Source organism: Nerophis lumbriciformis, linkage group LG38 (assembly GCF_033978685.3).
Source record: "Nerophis lumbriciformis linkage group LG38, RoL_Nlum_v2.1, whole genome shotgun sequence".
Lineage (NCBI taxonomy): Eukaryota > Metazoa > Chordata > Actinopteri > Syngnathiformes > Syngnathidae > Nerophis > Nerophis lumbriciformis.
In genome coordinates, this window is record NC_084585.2 from 8896612 (window position 1) to 8915754 (window position 19143).

At 36.9% G+C, this 19143-nt stretch overlaps 1 protein-coding gene across 3 annotated transcripts in view; it reads right to left on the reverse strand.

The window, feature by feature from the left end:
- Positions 1–538: 538 nt before the first annotated feature.
- The window catches only part of pfkfb4a (6-phosphofructo-2-kinase/fructose-2,6-biphosphatase 4a), a 42780-nt gene continuing 24175 nt past the window's right edge, over positions 539–19143 (reverse strand). For 2 of the 3 annotated variants that reach the window (XM_061932735.1, XM_061932733.2), the window contains exons 11-14: positions 18753–18882; positions 17505–17567; positions 17365–17429; positions 11805–12317 (exon numbers count right to left, since the gene is read on the reverse strand). In XM_061932735.1, the coding sequence (XP_061788719.1) occupies positions 12258–12317; positions 17365–17429; positions 17505–17567; positions 18753–18882 (318 nt within the window). In that variant the 3' untranslated portion in view covers positions 11805–12257. Of the gene's footprint in view, positions 650–11804; positions 12318–17364; positions 17430–17504; positions 17568–18752; positions 18883–19143 lie in introns of those variants that run through there. The other variant, XM_061932734.2, reaches the window with a different exon arrangement.

The following is a 19143-nucleotide window of genomic DNA, read 5'->3' on the forward strand; positions in this document are numbered from 1 at the left end:
CCAACGATAGTTTTCCCTTTTTAAATGATATTAGAATCCAGTCATTTCCCTCATAAGAGATGAACAATAACTCCAACCTCCAACTTCATTTGAAATATGTGACAGCATAATTGCTACAAGTTTGCAGCCATCTTGTGGACAATGGCAGAAATTCAGGCAAATGACTATGAATTGCACTTTGAAGTTTAAATATGACTCAGTCCAAACAAGCCTTGTCACTCACGGAGCAAATATACTGTTCTGTCTTACAGGAAGTCAACACATGTCACACATAACAACCTGATCACTGAACTTTGTGGATATTATTTAAAAAATGTCCAAACACAACACATAATTACAAATTACACCCATTTGAATCCCCTGCAATGCATGATAGGAAAAAAACATTGTATATATATGTATATATATATATATATATATATATATATATATATATATATATGTATATATATATATATATATATATATATATATATATATATGCGCACATGTGACGCATCCACTGTGTGTCACGTGACTCGACTGTGATCACATGACTGCCAACAGGAGTTGCACGCCAGGAGGACAGTCGGGGGTGTGACTGAGGGGGTCAGAGGTGAGCAGGCACGGTCTGCAGGGCGTCTTGGCTTGTTCGATGGATGTTGACGTTCTAGAAAGAGCAACACATGAGTGTCAGAGCTCTTCATTGATGAGTCATGTGACAGGAAGACACCACCAAGCATCACAACTTCTCTCAAGCAGGAGTTTGATGATACAATTTGTTTTTGTTGGTCTTTCATGAACTTTACACTACAACAAATGACACACTGGCAAATTCATGGTTCAGGCGTACTTTGATAGTTTAGCGTACTTTGGTAGTTTAGTAGTTTAGCGGTCTTTGGTAGTTTAGTAGTTTAGCGGTCTTTGGTAGTTTAGTAGTTATATCATTCTTTGGTAGGTTAGTAGTTTAGAATTATTTGGTAGTTTAGTGTACTTTGGTAGTTTAGCGTTCTTTGGTAGTTTAACATACTTTGGTAGTTTAGTAGTTTAGCAGTTGTAGTTATTTGACAGTTTAGTAGTTTAGCGTTTTTTTTGTAGTTTAGAAGTTTAATCATTCTTTGGTAGGTCAGTAGTTTAGAATTATTTGGTAGTTTAGCATTCTTTGGTAGTTTGGTAGTTTAGCGTACTTTGGTAGTTTAGCCGTTATAATTGTATGGTAGTTTAGTAGTTTAGCGTACTTTGGTAGTTTAGCATTCTTTGGTCATTTTAGCATTATTTGGTAGGTTAGTAGTTTAGAATTATTTGGTAGTTTAGAATTATTCGGCAGTTCAGCATTCTTTGGTAGTTTAGTAGTGTAGCATTCTTTGGTAATTTAGAATTATTTGGTAGTTTATAATTATTTGGTAGTTTAGCATACTTTGGTAGTTTAGTAGTTTAGCATACTTTGGTAGTTTAGTTATTTAGCATTCTTTGGTATTTTAGTAGTTTAGCATTCTTTGGTAGTTTATAATTATTTGGTAGTTTAGCATACTTTGGTAGTTTAGTAGTTTAGCATACTTTGGTAGTTTAGCTATTTAGCATTATTTGGTATTTTAGTAGTTTAGCATACTTTGGTAGTTTAGTAATGTAGCATACTTTGGTAGTTTAGCATACTTTGGTAGTTTAGAAATTTTGCATACTTTGGTAGTTTAGTAGTTTAGAATACTTTGGTAGTTTGGTATTTTAGCATACGTTGGTAGTTTAGTATTTTTGCATACTTTGGTAGTTTAGTAATTTAGCATGCTTTGGCAGTTTAGCATACTTTGTAGTTTAGCATACTTTGGCAGTTTAGCATACTTTGGTAGTTTAGTATACTTTGGTAGTTTAGCATACTTTGGTAGTTTAGTATACTTTGGCAGTTTAGCATACTTTGGTAGTTTAGTATTTTAGCATAGTTTGGTGGTTTAGTAATTTAGCATACTTTGGTAGTTCAGCAATTTAGCATACTTTGGTAGTTCAGTAATTTAGCGGACTTTGGTAGTTCAGTAATTTAGCGTACTTTGGTAGTTTAGTAATTTAGCATACTTTGATAGTTTAGTAATTTAGCATACTTTGGTAGTTTAGCATACTTTGGTAGTTTAGTAGTTTAGCATACTTTGTATTCCGTCCTACGTGTCTGTGTCCGTGACGTAAACAAGTTGACAGATAGCTAACATGAAGATCCCAAGGAAAGAGAAGAAAGAGTCCAGGCCTTTATCTTTAAGAAGCTTTAGTGGTTTTCACAGAGAATGCACTTTTCCTTTCTTCTTGTCTAATTGGTCATTTCTTTCTTTGTTTTCTCTTTTCCTTGAATGTATTTTTGCTTTTGTTATCTTCTCTTTTTTGTTGTAAAACTGTATAAAGAGACACAAACTATATGTCAAATAAACACTACTAAATAACTACATTTCCATAAATGTTTGCTGCATAACATGTTTTCACACATACACACACAGCCCATACAATAGCATGTAAACAGTGCTCATAAAGTGATGTAAATATGCCTACATAGCCCCTGTAACACTCAAAGCCACACATGAATAAGATTTACATTTACAAACATTGCACCCTCCCTTAGAGGAGTGAGCTAGCGAGCAAAGAAGCTACATGCTAAGTAGCAACAAGCTAAACAGTAGAACAAGCTATCGTTGCACAGTACTATTTCTACATTTACACGCATACACAACATCTTCATGTCACTAATAAAACGGACACAGAACTTACAGACAATGTTTCCAAGGCACTTTGTGGGAAGAAAACAAACTTGGAGTGCTGAAACACGTACACCTGTCTTGTGTGTAAACGAGTGGGCGTCTGACTGTCGTGCGGACACTACCGGAAACTAGAGGAGGGAGCAACTCGCCTTCAAAATAAAGGTCCCTTCTTATTACCTGATTATGTTACGTCACACTTTGGTAGTTTAGCTATTTAGCATTATTTGGTATTTTAGTAGTTTAGCATACTTTGGTAGTTTAGTAATGTAGCATACTTTGGTAGTTTAGCATACTTTGGTAGTTTAGAAATTTTGCATACTTTGGTGGTTTAGTAGTTTAGAATACTTTGGTAGTTTGGTATTTTAGCATACGTTGGTAGTTTAGTATTTTTGCATACTTTGGTAGTTTAGTAATTTAGCATACTTTGTAGTTTAGCATACTTTGGCGGTTTAGCATACTTTGGTAGTTTAGTATACTTTGATAGTGTAGCATACTTTGGTAGTTTAATATACTTTGGTAGTTTAGCATACTTTGGTAGTTTAGTATTTTAGCATAGTTTGGTGGTTTAGTAATTAAGCATACTTTGGTAGTTTAGTATGCTTTGGTAGTTTAGTAATTTAGCATACTTTGGTAGTTTAGCATACTTTGGTAGCTTAGTAATTTAGCATACTTTGGCAGTTTAGCATACAGTGGTAGTTTAGCATACTTCGGTAGTTTAGTGATTTAGCACATGTTGGTAGTTTAGCATACTTTGGTAGTTTAGTAATTTAGCATACTTTGGTAGTTTAGCATACAGTGGTAGTTTAGCATACTTCGGTAGTTTAGTAATTTAGCATACGTTGGTAGTTTAGCATACTTTGGTAGTTTAGTAATTTAGCATACTTAGGTAGTTTAGTAGTTTAGCATACTTTGGTAGTTCAGTAATTTAGCATACTTTGGTAGTTTAGTAATTTAGCATACTTTGGTAGTTCAGTAATTTAGCGGACTTTGGTAGTTCAGTAATTTAGCATACTTTGGTAGTTTAGTAATTAGCGTACTTTGGTAGTTTAGTAATTTAGCGTACTTTGGTAGTTTAGTAATTTAGCATACTTTGGCAGTTTAGTAATTTAGCATACTTTGGTAGTTTAGCATACAGTGGTAGTTTAGCACACTTCGGCAGTTTAGTAATTTAGCATATGTTGGTAGTTTAGCATACTTTGGTAGTTTAGTAATTCAGCATGCTTTGGTAGTTTAGCATACTTTGGTAGTTTAGTAAATTAGCATACTTTGGTAGTTTAGCAATTTAGCATACTTTGGTAGTTCAGTAATTTAGCGGACTTTGGTAGTTCAGTAATTTAGCATACTTTGGTAGTTTAGTAATTAGCGTACTTTGGTAGTTTAGTAATTTGGCGTACTTTGGTAGTTTAGTAATTTAGCATACTTTGGTAGTTTAGTAATTTGGCATACTTTGGTAGTTTAGCATTCAGTGGTAGTTTAGCATACTTCGGTAGTTTAGTAATTTAGCATACGTTGGTAGTTTAGCATACTTTGGTAGTTTAGTAATTTAGCATGCTTTGGTAGTTTAGTAGTTTAGCATATTTTGGTAGTTCAGTAATTTAGCATACTTTGGTAGTTTAGTAATTTAGCATACTTTGGTAGTTCAGTAACTTAGCGGACTTTGGTAGTTCAGCAATTTAGCATACTTTGGTAGTTTAGTAATTAGCGTGCTTTGGTAGTTTAGTAATTTAGCGTACTTTGGTAGTTTGGTAATTTAGCATACTTTGGTAGTTTAGTAATTTAGCATACTTTGGTAGTTTAGTAATTTAGCATACTTTGGTAGTTTAGTAATTTAGCATACTTTGGCAGTTTAGTAATTTAGCATACTTTGGTAGTTTAGCATTCAGTGGTAGTTTAGCATACTTCGGTAGTTTAGTAATTTAGCATACGTTGGTAGTTTAGCATACTTTGGTAGTTTAGTAATTTAGCATGCTTTGGTAGTTTAGTAGTTTAGCATATTTGGGTAGTTCAGTAATTTAGCATACTTTGGTAGTTTAGTAATTTAGCATACTTTGGTAGTTCAGTAACTTAGCGGACTTTGGTAGTTCAGCAATTTAGCATACTTTGGTAGTTTAGTAATTAGCGTGCTTTGGTAGTTTAGTAATTTAGCGTACTTTGGTAGTTTAGTAATTTAGCATACTTTGGTAGTTTAGTAATTTAGCATACTTTGGTAGTTTAGTAATTTAGCATACTTTGGTAGTTTAGTAATTTAGCATACTTTGGTAGTTGAGGTATACTTGGCAGTGAATCCTATGAGCCGTACTCCATCATGCTTGGAGGAGGTGGGCACACACACACACACACACACACACACACACACACACACACACACACACACACACACACACACACACACACACACACACACACACACACACACACACACACACACACACACACACACACACCATATAGTTAAACTGAGCCTTCAGCCAGTTATAAATGACAAGTGCTTGTGTGCAATAGAGGTTTGTTTTTTTAAAGACTCAAAATAATCAAAATAATGAACAGTGAACTTTCTGTGGTGGACGGCCAAACGTGAAGGCAAAATGTGTCACGCAATTATTTTGGTAGCTCTTTCAGCCATTTGCATAAGATATTTTTCAAAAGACTTAAAATAATCCACAAAATGAACAGTGAACGCTCTCTCACGGACAACCAAACGTAAAGGCAAAATGTGTCATGCAATTATTTTGATAGCTCTTTCAGCCATGTGCTTAAGATATTTTTTTAAAGACTTAAAATAATCCACCAAACAGTGAACTCTCTAGTAGATGACCAAAAGTGAAGGCAAAATGTGCCTGGCAATTATTTCCATAGCTCTTTTAACCATGTGCTTTAGATATTTTTCAAAATACTTAAAATAATCCACAAAATAGTGAACGCTCTCTCATGGACGACCAAATGTGAAGGCAAAATGTATCATGCAGATATTTTGATAGCTTTCAGCCATGTTTTTCAAAAGACTTAAAAATAATCCACAAAATGAACAGTGAATGCTCTCTCATGGACAACCAAACGTGAAGGCAAAATGTGTCATGCAATTATTTTTGATAGCTCTTTCAGCCATGTGCTTAAGATATTTTTTTAAAGACTTAAAATAATCCACAAAATGAACAGTGAACTCTCTCTCTCTCATGAACAAACGTGAAGGCAAAATTTGTCATGCAATTATTTTGATAGCTCTTTCAGCCATGTGCTTAAGATATTTTTTTAAAGACTTAAAATAATCCACCAAACAGTGAACTCTCTAGTAGATGACCAAAAGTGAAGGCAAAATGTGCCTTGCAATTATTTCCATAGCTCTTTTAACCATGTGCTTAAGATATTTTTCAAAAGACTTTAATTAATCCACAAAATAGTGAACGCTCTCTCATGGACGACCAAACGTGAAGGCAAAATGTATCATGTAGATATTTTGATAGCTATTTCAGCCATGTGCTTAAGATATATTTTTTAAATACTTAAAATAATCCACTAAACAGTGTACTCTCTAATAGATGACCAAACGTGAAGGCAAAATGTGTCATGCAATTATTTTGGTAGCTCTTTCAGCCATGTGCATAAGAACCTTTTCAAAAGACTTAAAGTAATCCACAAAATAAACAGTGAACGCTCTCTCTCATGGACGACCAAATGTAAAGGCAAATTGTGTCATGCAATTATTTTGATAGCTCTTTCAGCCATGTGCATAAGATATTTTTCAAAACTTAAAATAATCCACAAAACAGTGAACTCTCTAGTAGATGACCAAATGTGAGGCAAAATGTGTCATGCAATTATTTTGATAGCTCTTTCAGCCATGTGCTTAAGATAGTTTTAAAAAATACTTAAAATAATCCACAAAATAGTGAACGCTCTCTCATGGACGACCAAACGTGAAGGCAAAATGTATCATGCAGATATTTTGATAGCTCTTTCAGCCATGTGCATAATTTATTTTTCAAAAGACTTAAAATAATCCACAAAATGAACAGTGAACTCTCTCTCTCATGAACAAACGTGAAGGCAAAATGTGTCATGCAATTATTTTGATAGCTTTCAGCCATGTGCTTAAGATATTTTTTTCAAGGACTTAAAATAATCCACCAAACAGTGAACTCTCTAGTAGATGACCAAAAGTGAAGGCAAAATCTGCCTTGCAATTATTTCCATAGCTCTTTTAACCATGTGCTTAAGATATTTTTCAAAAGACTTAAAATAATCCACAAAATAGTGAACGCTCTCTCATGGACGACCAAACGTGAAGGCATAATGTATCATGTAGATATTTTGATAGCTCTTTCAGCCATGTGCTTAAGATTTTTTTTTTAAAATACTTAAAATAATCCACTAAACAGTGTACTCTCTAATAGATGACCAAACGTGAAGGCAAAATGTGTCATGCAATTATTTTGGTAGCTCTTTCAGCCATGTGCATAAGAACTTTTTCAAAAGACTTAAAGTAATCCACAAAATGAACAGTGAACGCTCTCTCTTATGGACGACCAAATGTAAAGGCAAATTGTGTCATGCAATTATTTTGGTAGCTCTTTCAGCCATGTGCATAAGATATTTTTCAAAATACTTAAAGTAATCCACAAAATGAACAGTGAGCGCTCTCTCTCATGGACGGCCAAACGTAAAGGTAAAGGCAAAATGTGTCACGCAATTATTTTGATAGCTCTTTCAGCCATGTGCTTAAGATATTTTTTTAAAGACTTAAAATAATCCACAAAAGCGTGAACTCGGGTGGGTGACCAAACGTGAAGGCAAAAGGTGTCATGCAATTATTTTGATAGCTCTTTCAGCCATGTGCTTAAGATATTTTTTAAAAGACTTAAAAGTAATCCACATTACAGTGAACTCTCTAGTAGATGACCAACCATAAGGGCAAAATGTTTCTTGCAATTATTTTGATAGTTCTTCCATGTGCATAAGATATTTTTCAAAAGACTTAAAATAATCCACAAAATGAACAGTGAACTCGCTCTCGTAGATGACCAAACGTGAAGGCAAAATGTGTCATGCAATTATTTTGATAGCTCTTTCAGCCATGTGCTTAAGATATTTTTCTAAATACTTAAAATAATCCACCAAACAGTGAACTCTCTAGTAGATGAACAAAAGTGAAGGCAAAATGTGCCTTGCAATTATTTCCATAGCTCTTTTAACCATGTGCATAAGATATTTTTCAAAAGACTTAAAATAATCCACAAAATAGTGAACGCTCTCTCATGGACGACCAAACGTGAAGGCAAAATGTATCATGTAGATATTTTGATAGCTCTTTCAGCCATGTGCTTAAGATTTTTTTTTTAAATACTTAAAATAATCCACTAAACAGTGTACTCTCTAATAGATGACCAAACGTGAAGGCAAAATGTGTCATGCAATTATTTTGGTAGCTCTTTCAGCCATGTGCATAAGATATTTTTCAAAACACTTAAAGTAATCCACAAAATGAACAGTGAGCGCTCTCTCTCATGGACGGCCAAACGTAAAGGCAAAGGCAAAATGTGTCACGCAATTATTTTGATAGCTCTTTCAGCCATGTGCTTAAGATATTTTTTTAAAAGACTTAAAATAATCCACAAAACCGTGAACTCGGGTAGGTGACCAAACGTGAAGGCAAAACGTGTCATGCAGTTATTTTGATAGCTCTTTCAGCCATGTGCTTAAGATATTTTTTAAAAGACTTAAAATAATCCACAAAACCGTGAACTCGGGTAGGTGACCAAACGTGAAGGCAAAACGTGTCATGCAGTTATTTTGATAGCTCTTTCAGCCATGTGCTTAAGATATTTTTTAAAAGACTTAAAATAATCCACAAAACCGTGAACTCTCCAATGGATGCCCAAACGTGAAGGCAAAATGTGTCATGCAATTATTTTGACAGCTCTTTCAGCCATGTGCTTAAGATATTTTTTAAAAGACTTAAAAGTAATCCACATTACAGTGAACTCTCTAGTAGATGACCAACCATAAGGGCAAAATGTTTCTTGCAATTATTTTGATAGTTCTTCCATGTGCATAAGATATTTTTCAAAAGATTTAAAATAATCCACAAAATGAACAGCGAACTCTCTCTCGTAGATGACCAAACGTGAAGGCAAAATGTGTCATGCAATTATTTTGGTAGCTCTTTCAGCCATGTGCTTAAGATATTTTTCTAAATACTTAAAATAATCCACAAAATGAACAGTGAACTCTCTCGTAGATGACCAACCATAAGGGCAAAATGTGTCATGCAATTATTTTGATAGCTCTTTCAGCCATGTGCTTAAGATATTTTTTTAAAGACTTAAAATAATCCACAAAATGAACAGTGAACTCTCTCTCTCATGAACAAACGTGAAGGCAAAATGTATCATGCAATTATTTTGATAGCTCTTTCAGCCATGTGCTTAAGATAGTTTTTAAAAGACTTAAAATAATCCACAAAACCGTGAACTCGGGTAGGTGACCAAACGTGAAGGCAAAACGTGTCATGCAGTTATTTTGATAGCTCTTTCAGCCATGTGCTTAAGATATTTTTTTTAAAGACTCAAAGTAATCCACATAACAGTGAACTCTCCAATAGATGACCAAACGTGAAGGCAAAACGTGTCATGCAATTATTTTGATAGCTCTTTCAGCCATGTGCTTAAGATATTTTTTAAAAGACTTAAAAGTAATCCACATTACAGTGAACTCTCTAGTAGATGACCAACCATAAGGGCAAAATGTTTCTTGCAATTATTTTGATAGTTCTTCCATGTGCATAAGATATTTTTCAAAAGACTTAAAATAATCCACAAAATGAACAGCGAACTCTCTCTCGTAGATGACCAAACATGAAGGCAAAATGTGTCATGCAATTATTTTGATAGCTCTTTCAGTCATGTTCTTAAGATATTTTTTAAAAAAACTTAAAATAATCCACAAAACCGTGAACTCGGGTAGGTGACCAAACGTGAAGGAAAAACGTGTCATGCAGTTATTTTGATAGCTCTTTCAGCCATGTGCTTAAGATATTTTTTTAAAGACTTAAAGTAATCCACATAACAGTGAACTCTCCAATAGATGACCAAACGTGAAGGCAAAATGTGTCATGCAATTATTTTGACAGCTCTTTCAGCCATGTGCATAAGATATTTTTCAAAAGACTTAAAATAATCCACAAAATAGTGAACGCTCTCTCATGGACGACCAAACGTGAAGGCAAAATGTATCATGCAGATATTTTGATAGCTCTTTCAGCCATGTGCTTAAGATATTTTTTTTAAATACTTAAAATAATCCACTAAACAGTGTACTCTCTAATAGATGACCAAACGTGAAGGCAAAATGTGTCATGCAATTATTTTGATAGCTCTTTCAGCCATGTGCATAAGAACTTTTTCAAAAGACTTAAAGTAATCCACAAAATGAACAGTGAGCGCTCTCTCTCATGGACGGCCAAACGTGAAGGCAAAATGTGTCATGCAATTATTTTGGTAGCTCTTTCAGCCATGTGCTTAAGATATTTTTTTAAAAGACTTAAAATAATCCACAAAACCGTGAACTCGGGTAGGTGACCAAACGTGAAGGCAAAACGTGTCATGCAGTTATTTTGATAGCTCTTTCAGCCATGTGCTTAAGATATTTTTTTAAAGACTCAAAGTAATCCACATAACAGTGAACTCTCCAATAGATGACCAAACGTGAAGGCAAAATGTGTCATGCAATTATTTTGATAGCTCTTTCAGCCATGTGCTTAAGATATTTTTTTAAAGACTTAAAAGTAATCCACATTACAGTGAACTCTCTAGTAGATGACCAACCATAAGGGCAAAATGTTTCTTGCAATTATTTTGATAGTTCTTCCATGTGCATAAGATATTTTTCAAAAGACTTAAAATAATCCACAAAATGAACAGCGAACTCTCTCTCGTAGATGACCAAACATGAAGGCAAAATGTGTCATGCAATTATTTTGATAGCTCTTTCAGTCATGTTCTTAAGATATTTAAAAAAAAAACTTAAAATAATCCACAAAACCGTGAACTCGGGTAGGTGACCAAACGTGAAGGAAAAACGTGTCATGCAGTTATTTTGATAGCTCTTTCAGCCATGTGCTTAAGATATTTTTTTTAAAGACTTAAAGTAATCCACATAACAGTGAACTCTCCAATAGATGACCAAACGTGAAGGCAAAATGTGTCATGCAATTATTTTGACAGCTCTTTCAGCCATGTGCATAAGATATTTTTCAAAAGACTTAAAATAATCCACAAAATAGTGAACGCTCTCTCATGGACGACCAAACGTGAAGGCAAAATGTATCATGCAGATATTTTGATAGCTCTTTCAGCCATGTGCTTAAGATATTTTTTTTAAATACTTAAAATAATCCACTAAACAGTGTACTCTCTAATAGATGACCAAACGTGAAGGCAAAATGTGTCATGCAATTATTTTGACAGCTCTTTCAGCCATGTGCTTAACATATTTTTTAAAAGACTTAAAAGTAATCCACATTACAGTGAACTCTCTAGTAGATGACCAACCATAAGAGCAAAATGTTTCTTGCAATTATTTTGATAGTTCTTCCATGTGCATAAGATATTTTTCAAAAGACTTAAAATAATCCACAAAATGAACAGCGAACTCTCTCTCGTAGATGACCAAACTTGAAGGCAAAATGTGTCATGCAGTTATTTTGATAGCTCTTTCAGCCATGTGCTTAAGATATTTTTCTAAATACTTAAAATAATCCACAAAATGAACAGTGTAGTTTGGTCATCTACTGTCTAGCAGATGACCAAACGTGAAGGGAAAATGCGTCGTATTTGCGATTCCTCTTCCTGGCAGTAATTGATGACTGCCAACTCGAGTCAAAAGTAATCCACAGAGTCAGAAAAGTGCCAAGGATTAAGTGTTGCATCATGGCAGACAAGTGGAGGAGGCATGCAGCAGGATCATAAAATGTGGTGATAGTGTGGTAGAAAGCAAAGTAATACTTGACATAATCCACAAGAACAAAATAGAATGTGGAGTGACGTGCAGTGAAGGTCTTCAAGAAATGACTTTGACCAGAGTGGGCTTAAAAACAAGTGGCGGGTTAAAGTCAAATTTATTTACAAACAGTCAACAGAAATATTCCTTCATGGTCACAAATTGAACAACATTTAGTAGCAAACAACACAGTCGTAGCAGAGGGGGGAACATTTGAAGGCAAACAAAAGTTGTGCAATGTAGCAAAACTAAAGTGTCGTAGCTCCTACACTATTGAGTGGCTTGACGAAGAGAACAAACTACACACAAAAACTTCATCACTACAGTATTTATACCATTGCTTCACATTTGGCTGTTCGGCTTCCGGTCAAAAAAAAAAAAAAAAAAAAAAAAACCTTCACCATTTATTCTCCAAAAATGGGAGAAGATATTATTGAAAACAATGAAAAATGAACTGGATTCCAGTCAGCATCATGACGTGTGAGAGAGGAGTGCAATGAGAGGAAAGGCGTCAGGAGGGTTACAGCGTGTGCAAGGAGGGGAAGTGAGGCCTCATTGGTGGGCTGGCACTGTTAGCAAAGCCTCCTCTGACATCCGAGACACCTCTACGTTCTGTTCCGTGACGACAAAGCAGAGGGGGAGGAGTCAAAACAAGGTGGGAAACTGCCTGGCAAACAATAATATATAACTCTTACTAGGTAGGAATGTCGTTATGATCAGCGTCAAGTCAAATCAATTATAATTACCCTATTTTCCAACGCTTTGAACCAAGCGTCTTATAAAATGGTGCAACTAATTTATGGATTTTTCTTGTTTTGTATTCAGCAAATCATTTTCATGTCACACCCACAGACGCTGGGAAAAAATGTTTGTGCTACGGCGCCATCTTTTGGACATGTTTTCTCACTGCAGGTTGGAAATGTAACGTACTTCTTGTACCGAACTATAACCGTCCGTAGCGGTCCTGCTCAAAAGGGTTATAATGGATTTCGATTTATATAGCGCTTTTCTTTACACTCAAAGCGCTTCACAGAGAACATCATTCATTCACTCCACATTCACACCTGGTGGTGGTAAGCTACATTTGTAGCCGCAGCCTCCGACCACCACCTATCATTCATCATTCATCATTCATTCATATCACTGGGGGCAAAGGGTGAAGTGTCAGGCCCAAGGACACAACGGCGGTGATTTGGATGGCAAGAGGCTGGGAGCGAACCTCTACCCACCACGCCACGTCGCCCCTAAATTAATGTGTTGTGGCAGTTGCGGATTTCACCAATGCGGCGGGTTTGAGGAAACACTCTAAATGGCGAACTGCCGACATGGGAATGCTGAACCGGAAGAGCTTAAAGTTTATTGGCTTTGTAAAAACAGACAAATTCTAAGTTCGGGTTCTTCATTCATCACTCCAAACAACGTGCCCTAAATTAATGTGTTGTGGCAGTTGCGGATTTCACCAATCTAAATGGCGAACTGCCGACATGAGAATGCTGAACCGGAAGAGCTTAAAGTTTATTGGCTTTGTAAAAACACAGACAAATCCTAAGTTCAGGTTCTTCATTCATCACTCCGAACAACGTGCCCTAAATTAATGTGTTGTGGCAGTTGCGGATTTCACCAATGCGGCGGGTTTGAGGAAACACTCTAAATGGCGAACTGCCGACATGAGAATGCTGAACCGGAAGAGCTTAAAGTTTATTGGCTTTGTAAAAACAGACAAATTCTAAGTTCAGGTTCTTCATTCATCACTCCGAACAACGTGCCATAAATTAATGTGTTGTGGCAGTTGCGGATTTCACCAATCTAAATGGCGAACTGCCGACATGAGAATGCTGAACCGGAAGAGCTTAAAGTTTATTGGCTTTGTAAAAACAGACAAATTCTAAGTTCGGGTTCTTCATTCATCACTCCGAACAACGTGCCCTAAATTAATGTGTTGTGGCAGTTGCGGATTTCACCAATCTAAATGGCGAACTGCCAACATGAGAATGCTGAACCGGAAGAGCTTAAAGTTTATTGGCTTTGTAAAAACAGACAAATTCTAAGTTCAGGTTCTTCATTCATCACTCCGAACAACTTTTGTAAGTTTTACGAAGTGACTAAAACAATTTGTGGTTACGAAACCATCCCGTGTGATGCGTGTAGGAGTGTTTTCAAGCATATAATAATAATAATAATAATAGATTTTATTTGTAAAAATCACTTTACATTGAGCAAACAACCTCAAAGTGCTACAGTGTATTAAAAAAATAATAATAATAATAATAAAAAGATAATAATGATAATAAAAATAAAAACTAGAACAGCCTAATAGCTAGAACTAGTATGCATATATCTATAAAAAGGCTTTTTTAAAAAGAAGGGTTTTTAAGCCTTTCTTAAAAGCATCCACAGTCTGTGGTGCCCTCAGGTGGTCAGGGAGAGCGTTCCACAGACTGGGAGCGGCAGCCTGGTCTCCCATAGTTCGTAGCTTTGTCCTCGGAGGTTGGAGGAGGTTAGCCTGTTTGGAGCTGAGGTGTCATTTCTATGTGCTGTTGTAATGTAATAAAGCCAGCGTTGTTAGCTTTAGCGAATAAGCTAACGCGTTTACAAGTGCCTGTTAGCATTAATAACTTACGATGGCATTCTGTTTTGTATTGTTTCGGTTTCGTAAATTCACCAAAACGTCACCGTGGAGTTATTGAGTCTGTTTAGCTGATTGGAGAGCAAAGCTTTCGCAGATAGCGGGTCTATGACCATGACTTCTGTTTTGTTTGATCAGCCGTTTTACTGCCGTGTTACTGACTCCGTTTGGAAACAATTAAAGTATGTAAATAAACATTTATAAAATATGTCTGTGTAAATAACTAATTTCACAACATATGCATCTGTGACTTAATAGTCCGGTGCAGCTAATATATGGAAAAAAATAAATATTGTTTATATATATATATATATATATATATATATATATATATATATATATATATATATATAAACAATTTTTGGTTTTCCAAAGCCCCATTTTTTACCTCTTGCTGGAAAGTTTTTACAATCTATATATTTCAACCGTTTTTGAGCGGTCCACCTTCAAAACTCTTTTCTTAGTAGGAAAAAAAAAATTGCTCTTATTTTTTTCCCCTACAAATTCCCCTTTCCCGAAATTTCAGGAATTCCGAAATACTCATTCTCAATTTAATCTTACTACGTCAACATTCTTCAACCGATTCCAAAAATTCCAACACCGACCCATTCATATCATCTAGGACAATTGTACTTGTATCAACATTCTCAAAAATTCACGGTATTCCCAAATTTCCAGAAAATTCCCATTCAAATAGTTGGATGTATTCATAGTTTTACAATACCCAAAATTTTGCACCGTTTTTAAACCGGATTCCGACCTATCAACCGTCCACCCTTAAAACCCTTCTAATATATCCAATGCAAAATATGTTTTCCCTTTTCTCAAAATTCAGTGTTCCTGGAATTTTCTACCCATTGACAATGAATGGGACATTCAGGGCAGTATAGTATGTATGTATGTTGGTAGAGTGGACGTGTCAGTAACTTGAGGGTTCCAGGTTCGATCCCCGCTTCCGCCATCCTCGTCCCTGCCGTTGTGTCCTTGGGCAAGACACTTTACCCACCTGCTCCCAGTGCCACACACACTGGTTTAAATGTAACTTAGATATTGGGTTTCACTATGTAAAAGCGCTTTGAGTCACAAAAGAAAAGCGCTATATAAATATAATTCAATTAAGTATGTTCCGATGTGTCTATTAGGTAGCTATTTAAAATGGCTTATACTTGTATAGCGCTTTTTCTACCTTCAAGGTACCGTATTTTCCGCACTATAAGGCGCACCTAAAAACCTCCAATTTTCTCAGAAGCTGACAGTGCGCCTTATAAACCGGTGCGCCTTATATATGGACCAATATTGAGCCACAACAGGTCTCGCAACCCCAGCCTCTACTGTAGCCATCCCTGCCAACTTTTGAAATCAGAAAAACCTAGTAGCCAGGGTCCAGGGGCCGCAGGCCCCGGTAGGTCCAGGACAAAGTCCTGGTGGGGGGTTCAGGGGAGCGAAGCCCCCCCCGACACAAAATGATTATTAGCATTCAGACAGGTTAAAATGTTGCTAAAACCATCACTTTACTATCAGTCACAGTGACTTTTCAAAACAAAAATATTACAGCAAAAATCATATGGGTTGATTGACATGTTTATTCTGTAAGCTAACTTCAATAGTTTGAAATTATTTTGACAGTTAATGCCAGTTATCCTGTCAACCTTGTGATCAGCCAGTGCGATTGGAAGTCCATGCTCAATTATTGCCTCCGTAAATAAAACTTCGGCATTTATCACATCCAAAGAATCTGTTTGGGCGACGAAAAACGTTGAAAGTTTTCCACTTGTATCGCTAGCAACGGCATTAGACTTGTGTTTTTTTGTCCCAACGTGGTCTTTTACATCGCTAATTCCTCCGTGTCCGATCGAAAAATCTTGTCTGCACAAGGTGCAATTCGCGTAGTTTTCACCCTTTTTGGAACGGATAATTATTCCCGGACAGGCTCTTGAATATTCTTCACGGAATGACTGCAGTTTTCTTTTCGGTTTAAGACTCGTTTGCGATTTTTCTCCGGCTGATTCCATGATCGTTCGCTCGTTTGGAAACAATGGCCTCGTGCTTGGCAGCGGTGCTATAAATAGCCTCGCGCATGGCATTCGGAATGGCTCGATAGGAAGTTACGGGAAGCAGTGTCGACTGTCATTGTTGTTACGCGATTTCGTGAATAAAACTTTAAAAAAAAAATATTTTTTAATTAATGAAAAACCGTATTTTTTTATCACTGCAACCGTAACCCAGAATAGGTTGATGAAAACCGTACTAATTACGGGAAAACCGGAGTAGTTGGCAGGTATGTAAGTATGTTCCGATGTGTCTTATTAGGTAGCTATTTAAAATGGCTTATACTTGTATAGCGCTTTTTCTACCTTCAAGGTACCGTATTTTCCGCACTATAAAGGCGCACCTAAAAACCTCAAATTTTCTCAAAAGCTGACAGTGCGCCTTATAATCCGGTGCGCCTTATATATGGACCAATATTGAGCCACAACAGGTCTCGCAACCCCAGCCTCTACTGTAGCATCTATTCTATGCGCCTTATATATGAACAAAGTTTTAAAATAGACCATTCATTGAAGGTGCGCCTTATAATCTGGTGCGCCTTATAGTGCGGAAAATAAGGTACTCAAAGCGCTTTGACACTATTTCCACATTGACCCACAAACTGATGGCAAGGCCCTAACCACGACCCATCAGGAGCAAGGGTCTTGTCTTGCTCAAGGACACAACGGACGTGACGAGGTTGGTAGAAGGTGGGGATTGAACCAGGAACCCTCAGGTTGCTGGCACGGCCACTCTCCCAACTGCGCCACGCCGTCCCCCAAAATGGTCATTTGTTGAGCCTATTACCAAAACCAAATGGGGTGCATGTAATTTATCGTAATACTTGAACTTGTGCAAGGTCTCTAGTGTGTTTGCTCAAGTGTGAAGTGGGTGTGAGGTTGGCTTTTGTACAACCGCTGCTTACAAAAGCACGTCTAGAGTAAGACAAATTGAATATTGCACCATGAGGCCACTGGAAGCGAGGGTGGATGTGAAAATACGCACCTCGGGCTTCTTTCTGTGCGTGTTGACAGCATCCACATTGAGGCTGATGGACTCCACCTTACATCCTGGGGACACAAGGTTGGCCTGGTGAGAGGAATGCTTGTTGTCACAGTTCGTGGGCAGAGATGAGCGCTTCCTACCGTAAGCTACGGGAGTCAGCTTGAGGACCGTGTGCAGCGGGCACATCAGGTAGGGCAGCTCTTCTGAGGAACAATCACATCATATTGTCAAATCACATTCAAGTCTCTAACATGGGAACTAGTTCAGTCAGTCAATAGTGCAGCTACGCATGCTGCTTTTTTCCCCCTTGTACATTATACTAAAATATACTGTAAGTGTTCGCCTGCTATATTTTTTACTTCTGTCTTTTGTTTACATTTGGCGTGTTTGCCTTGCTCAAACACATTAGGGGATTGTCTGTGTAGCGTTTTGTTTTGGCGACACCTAGTGGTAAGATTAACACTGAAAGATGCGGACACGTTTGTTACTAGCTACTAATACAATTCAGCCTTAGAGACGTATACCTATGAGTAATATGCAACTATATTATATATATATATATATATTGACAAATGTGTTTTAGACTGCAATATCGTTTAATTTATTTGTTACGTATGTCCAGCTTATGTGCTACTGTGTGCTTAGCTGTTGTGTAGCTGCTAGCAGTAACTAGTAGCCTATCATGTTTACCTTTAGTAAGCAACTTCACTAAAATACAAGAAAAGACCAACCTTGAATAATGATGTAAATGTTAGAATAATGATGCATAAATTATCTCACAACTCTTATGCTTAAAGGCCGTTGCTATAGTTATTATCAATTGTGCTGAAGTTGTATTTTTCTATCTGTGCAAAGGTCTCGTATCAGTGTTTGTGTCCAGACTCGGCCTGCTGACTGCCAAGGGCGAACATCGAGTGCCTTGACGCAGACAGAGCAGAGACAGGGCGATAACACGTGTGGCAGCACATTTCCATTTCATGAATAATCATATATTGTGTCTAACTGGGGCCGCTGAAATTACCCCCTTTCTTTCAGAAGCAGCCTCAGTGATGTAGCCAGGGACCTCCCAAATAAATAGAGGAGCACGTGGGACTGTACCTTAGAGCGTAGGTTGGAACTGTAACTAAGTGTACTCATTGAGCAAAATTTAACTCTGTCTCTGCATGATTCCTTGCTTCTAGTCTGTTTAATAGATGTCATCAGTGTTTGAACCTGACAAGTATTTCTAATGACACAATTCAGAAAGCTTTATTTTACCCGACAACACAAAACACTGTGAGTTCAGCCTCACGGCCAATTATGCAGAATAAACGACGACGCCATTTAGTTGGCTCCTTGCAACACCACAGATACATTTCGGTCCTTGGGGAAACCATGCAGAGACTCACCTGCTGTTTTGTCCAGGAAGTAGGCGAGCAGGCAGCGCATGACGGCCTGGTGACAGATGACCAGAACGTTCTCCTGCCTCTCCAGCTCCATGATGACCGGCTCCAAGCGCTGCACCAGATCCTCATAGGACTGAGTCGGGAGGAGAAAAGCACATTTAGAGCACAAATGGGACCAGGTTTTAGATAATAAAACCATGCTCATGTTCTGTTCGAATAGCGCTGCTGGAAAATAAGTCATTTGCACTCTTTGTAGTATCCTACTGCAGCGGTGTTCCTAATATTTTGTTTACAGTTGAACATTACAAGCACAATAATAAACATTGTTTAATGAATACCTCCCAGTTTAGTATGTATGCGTATCCTATTAAGGGCAAATATATTGTTATACACA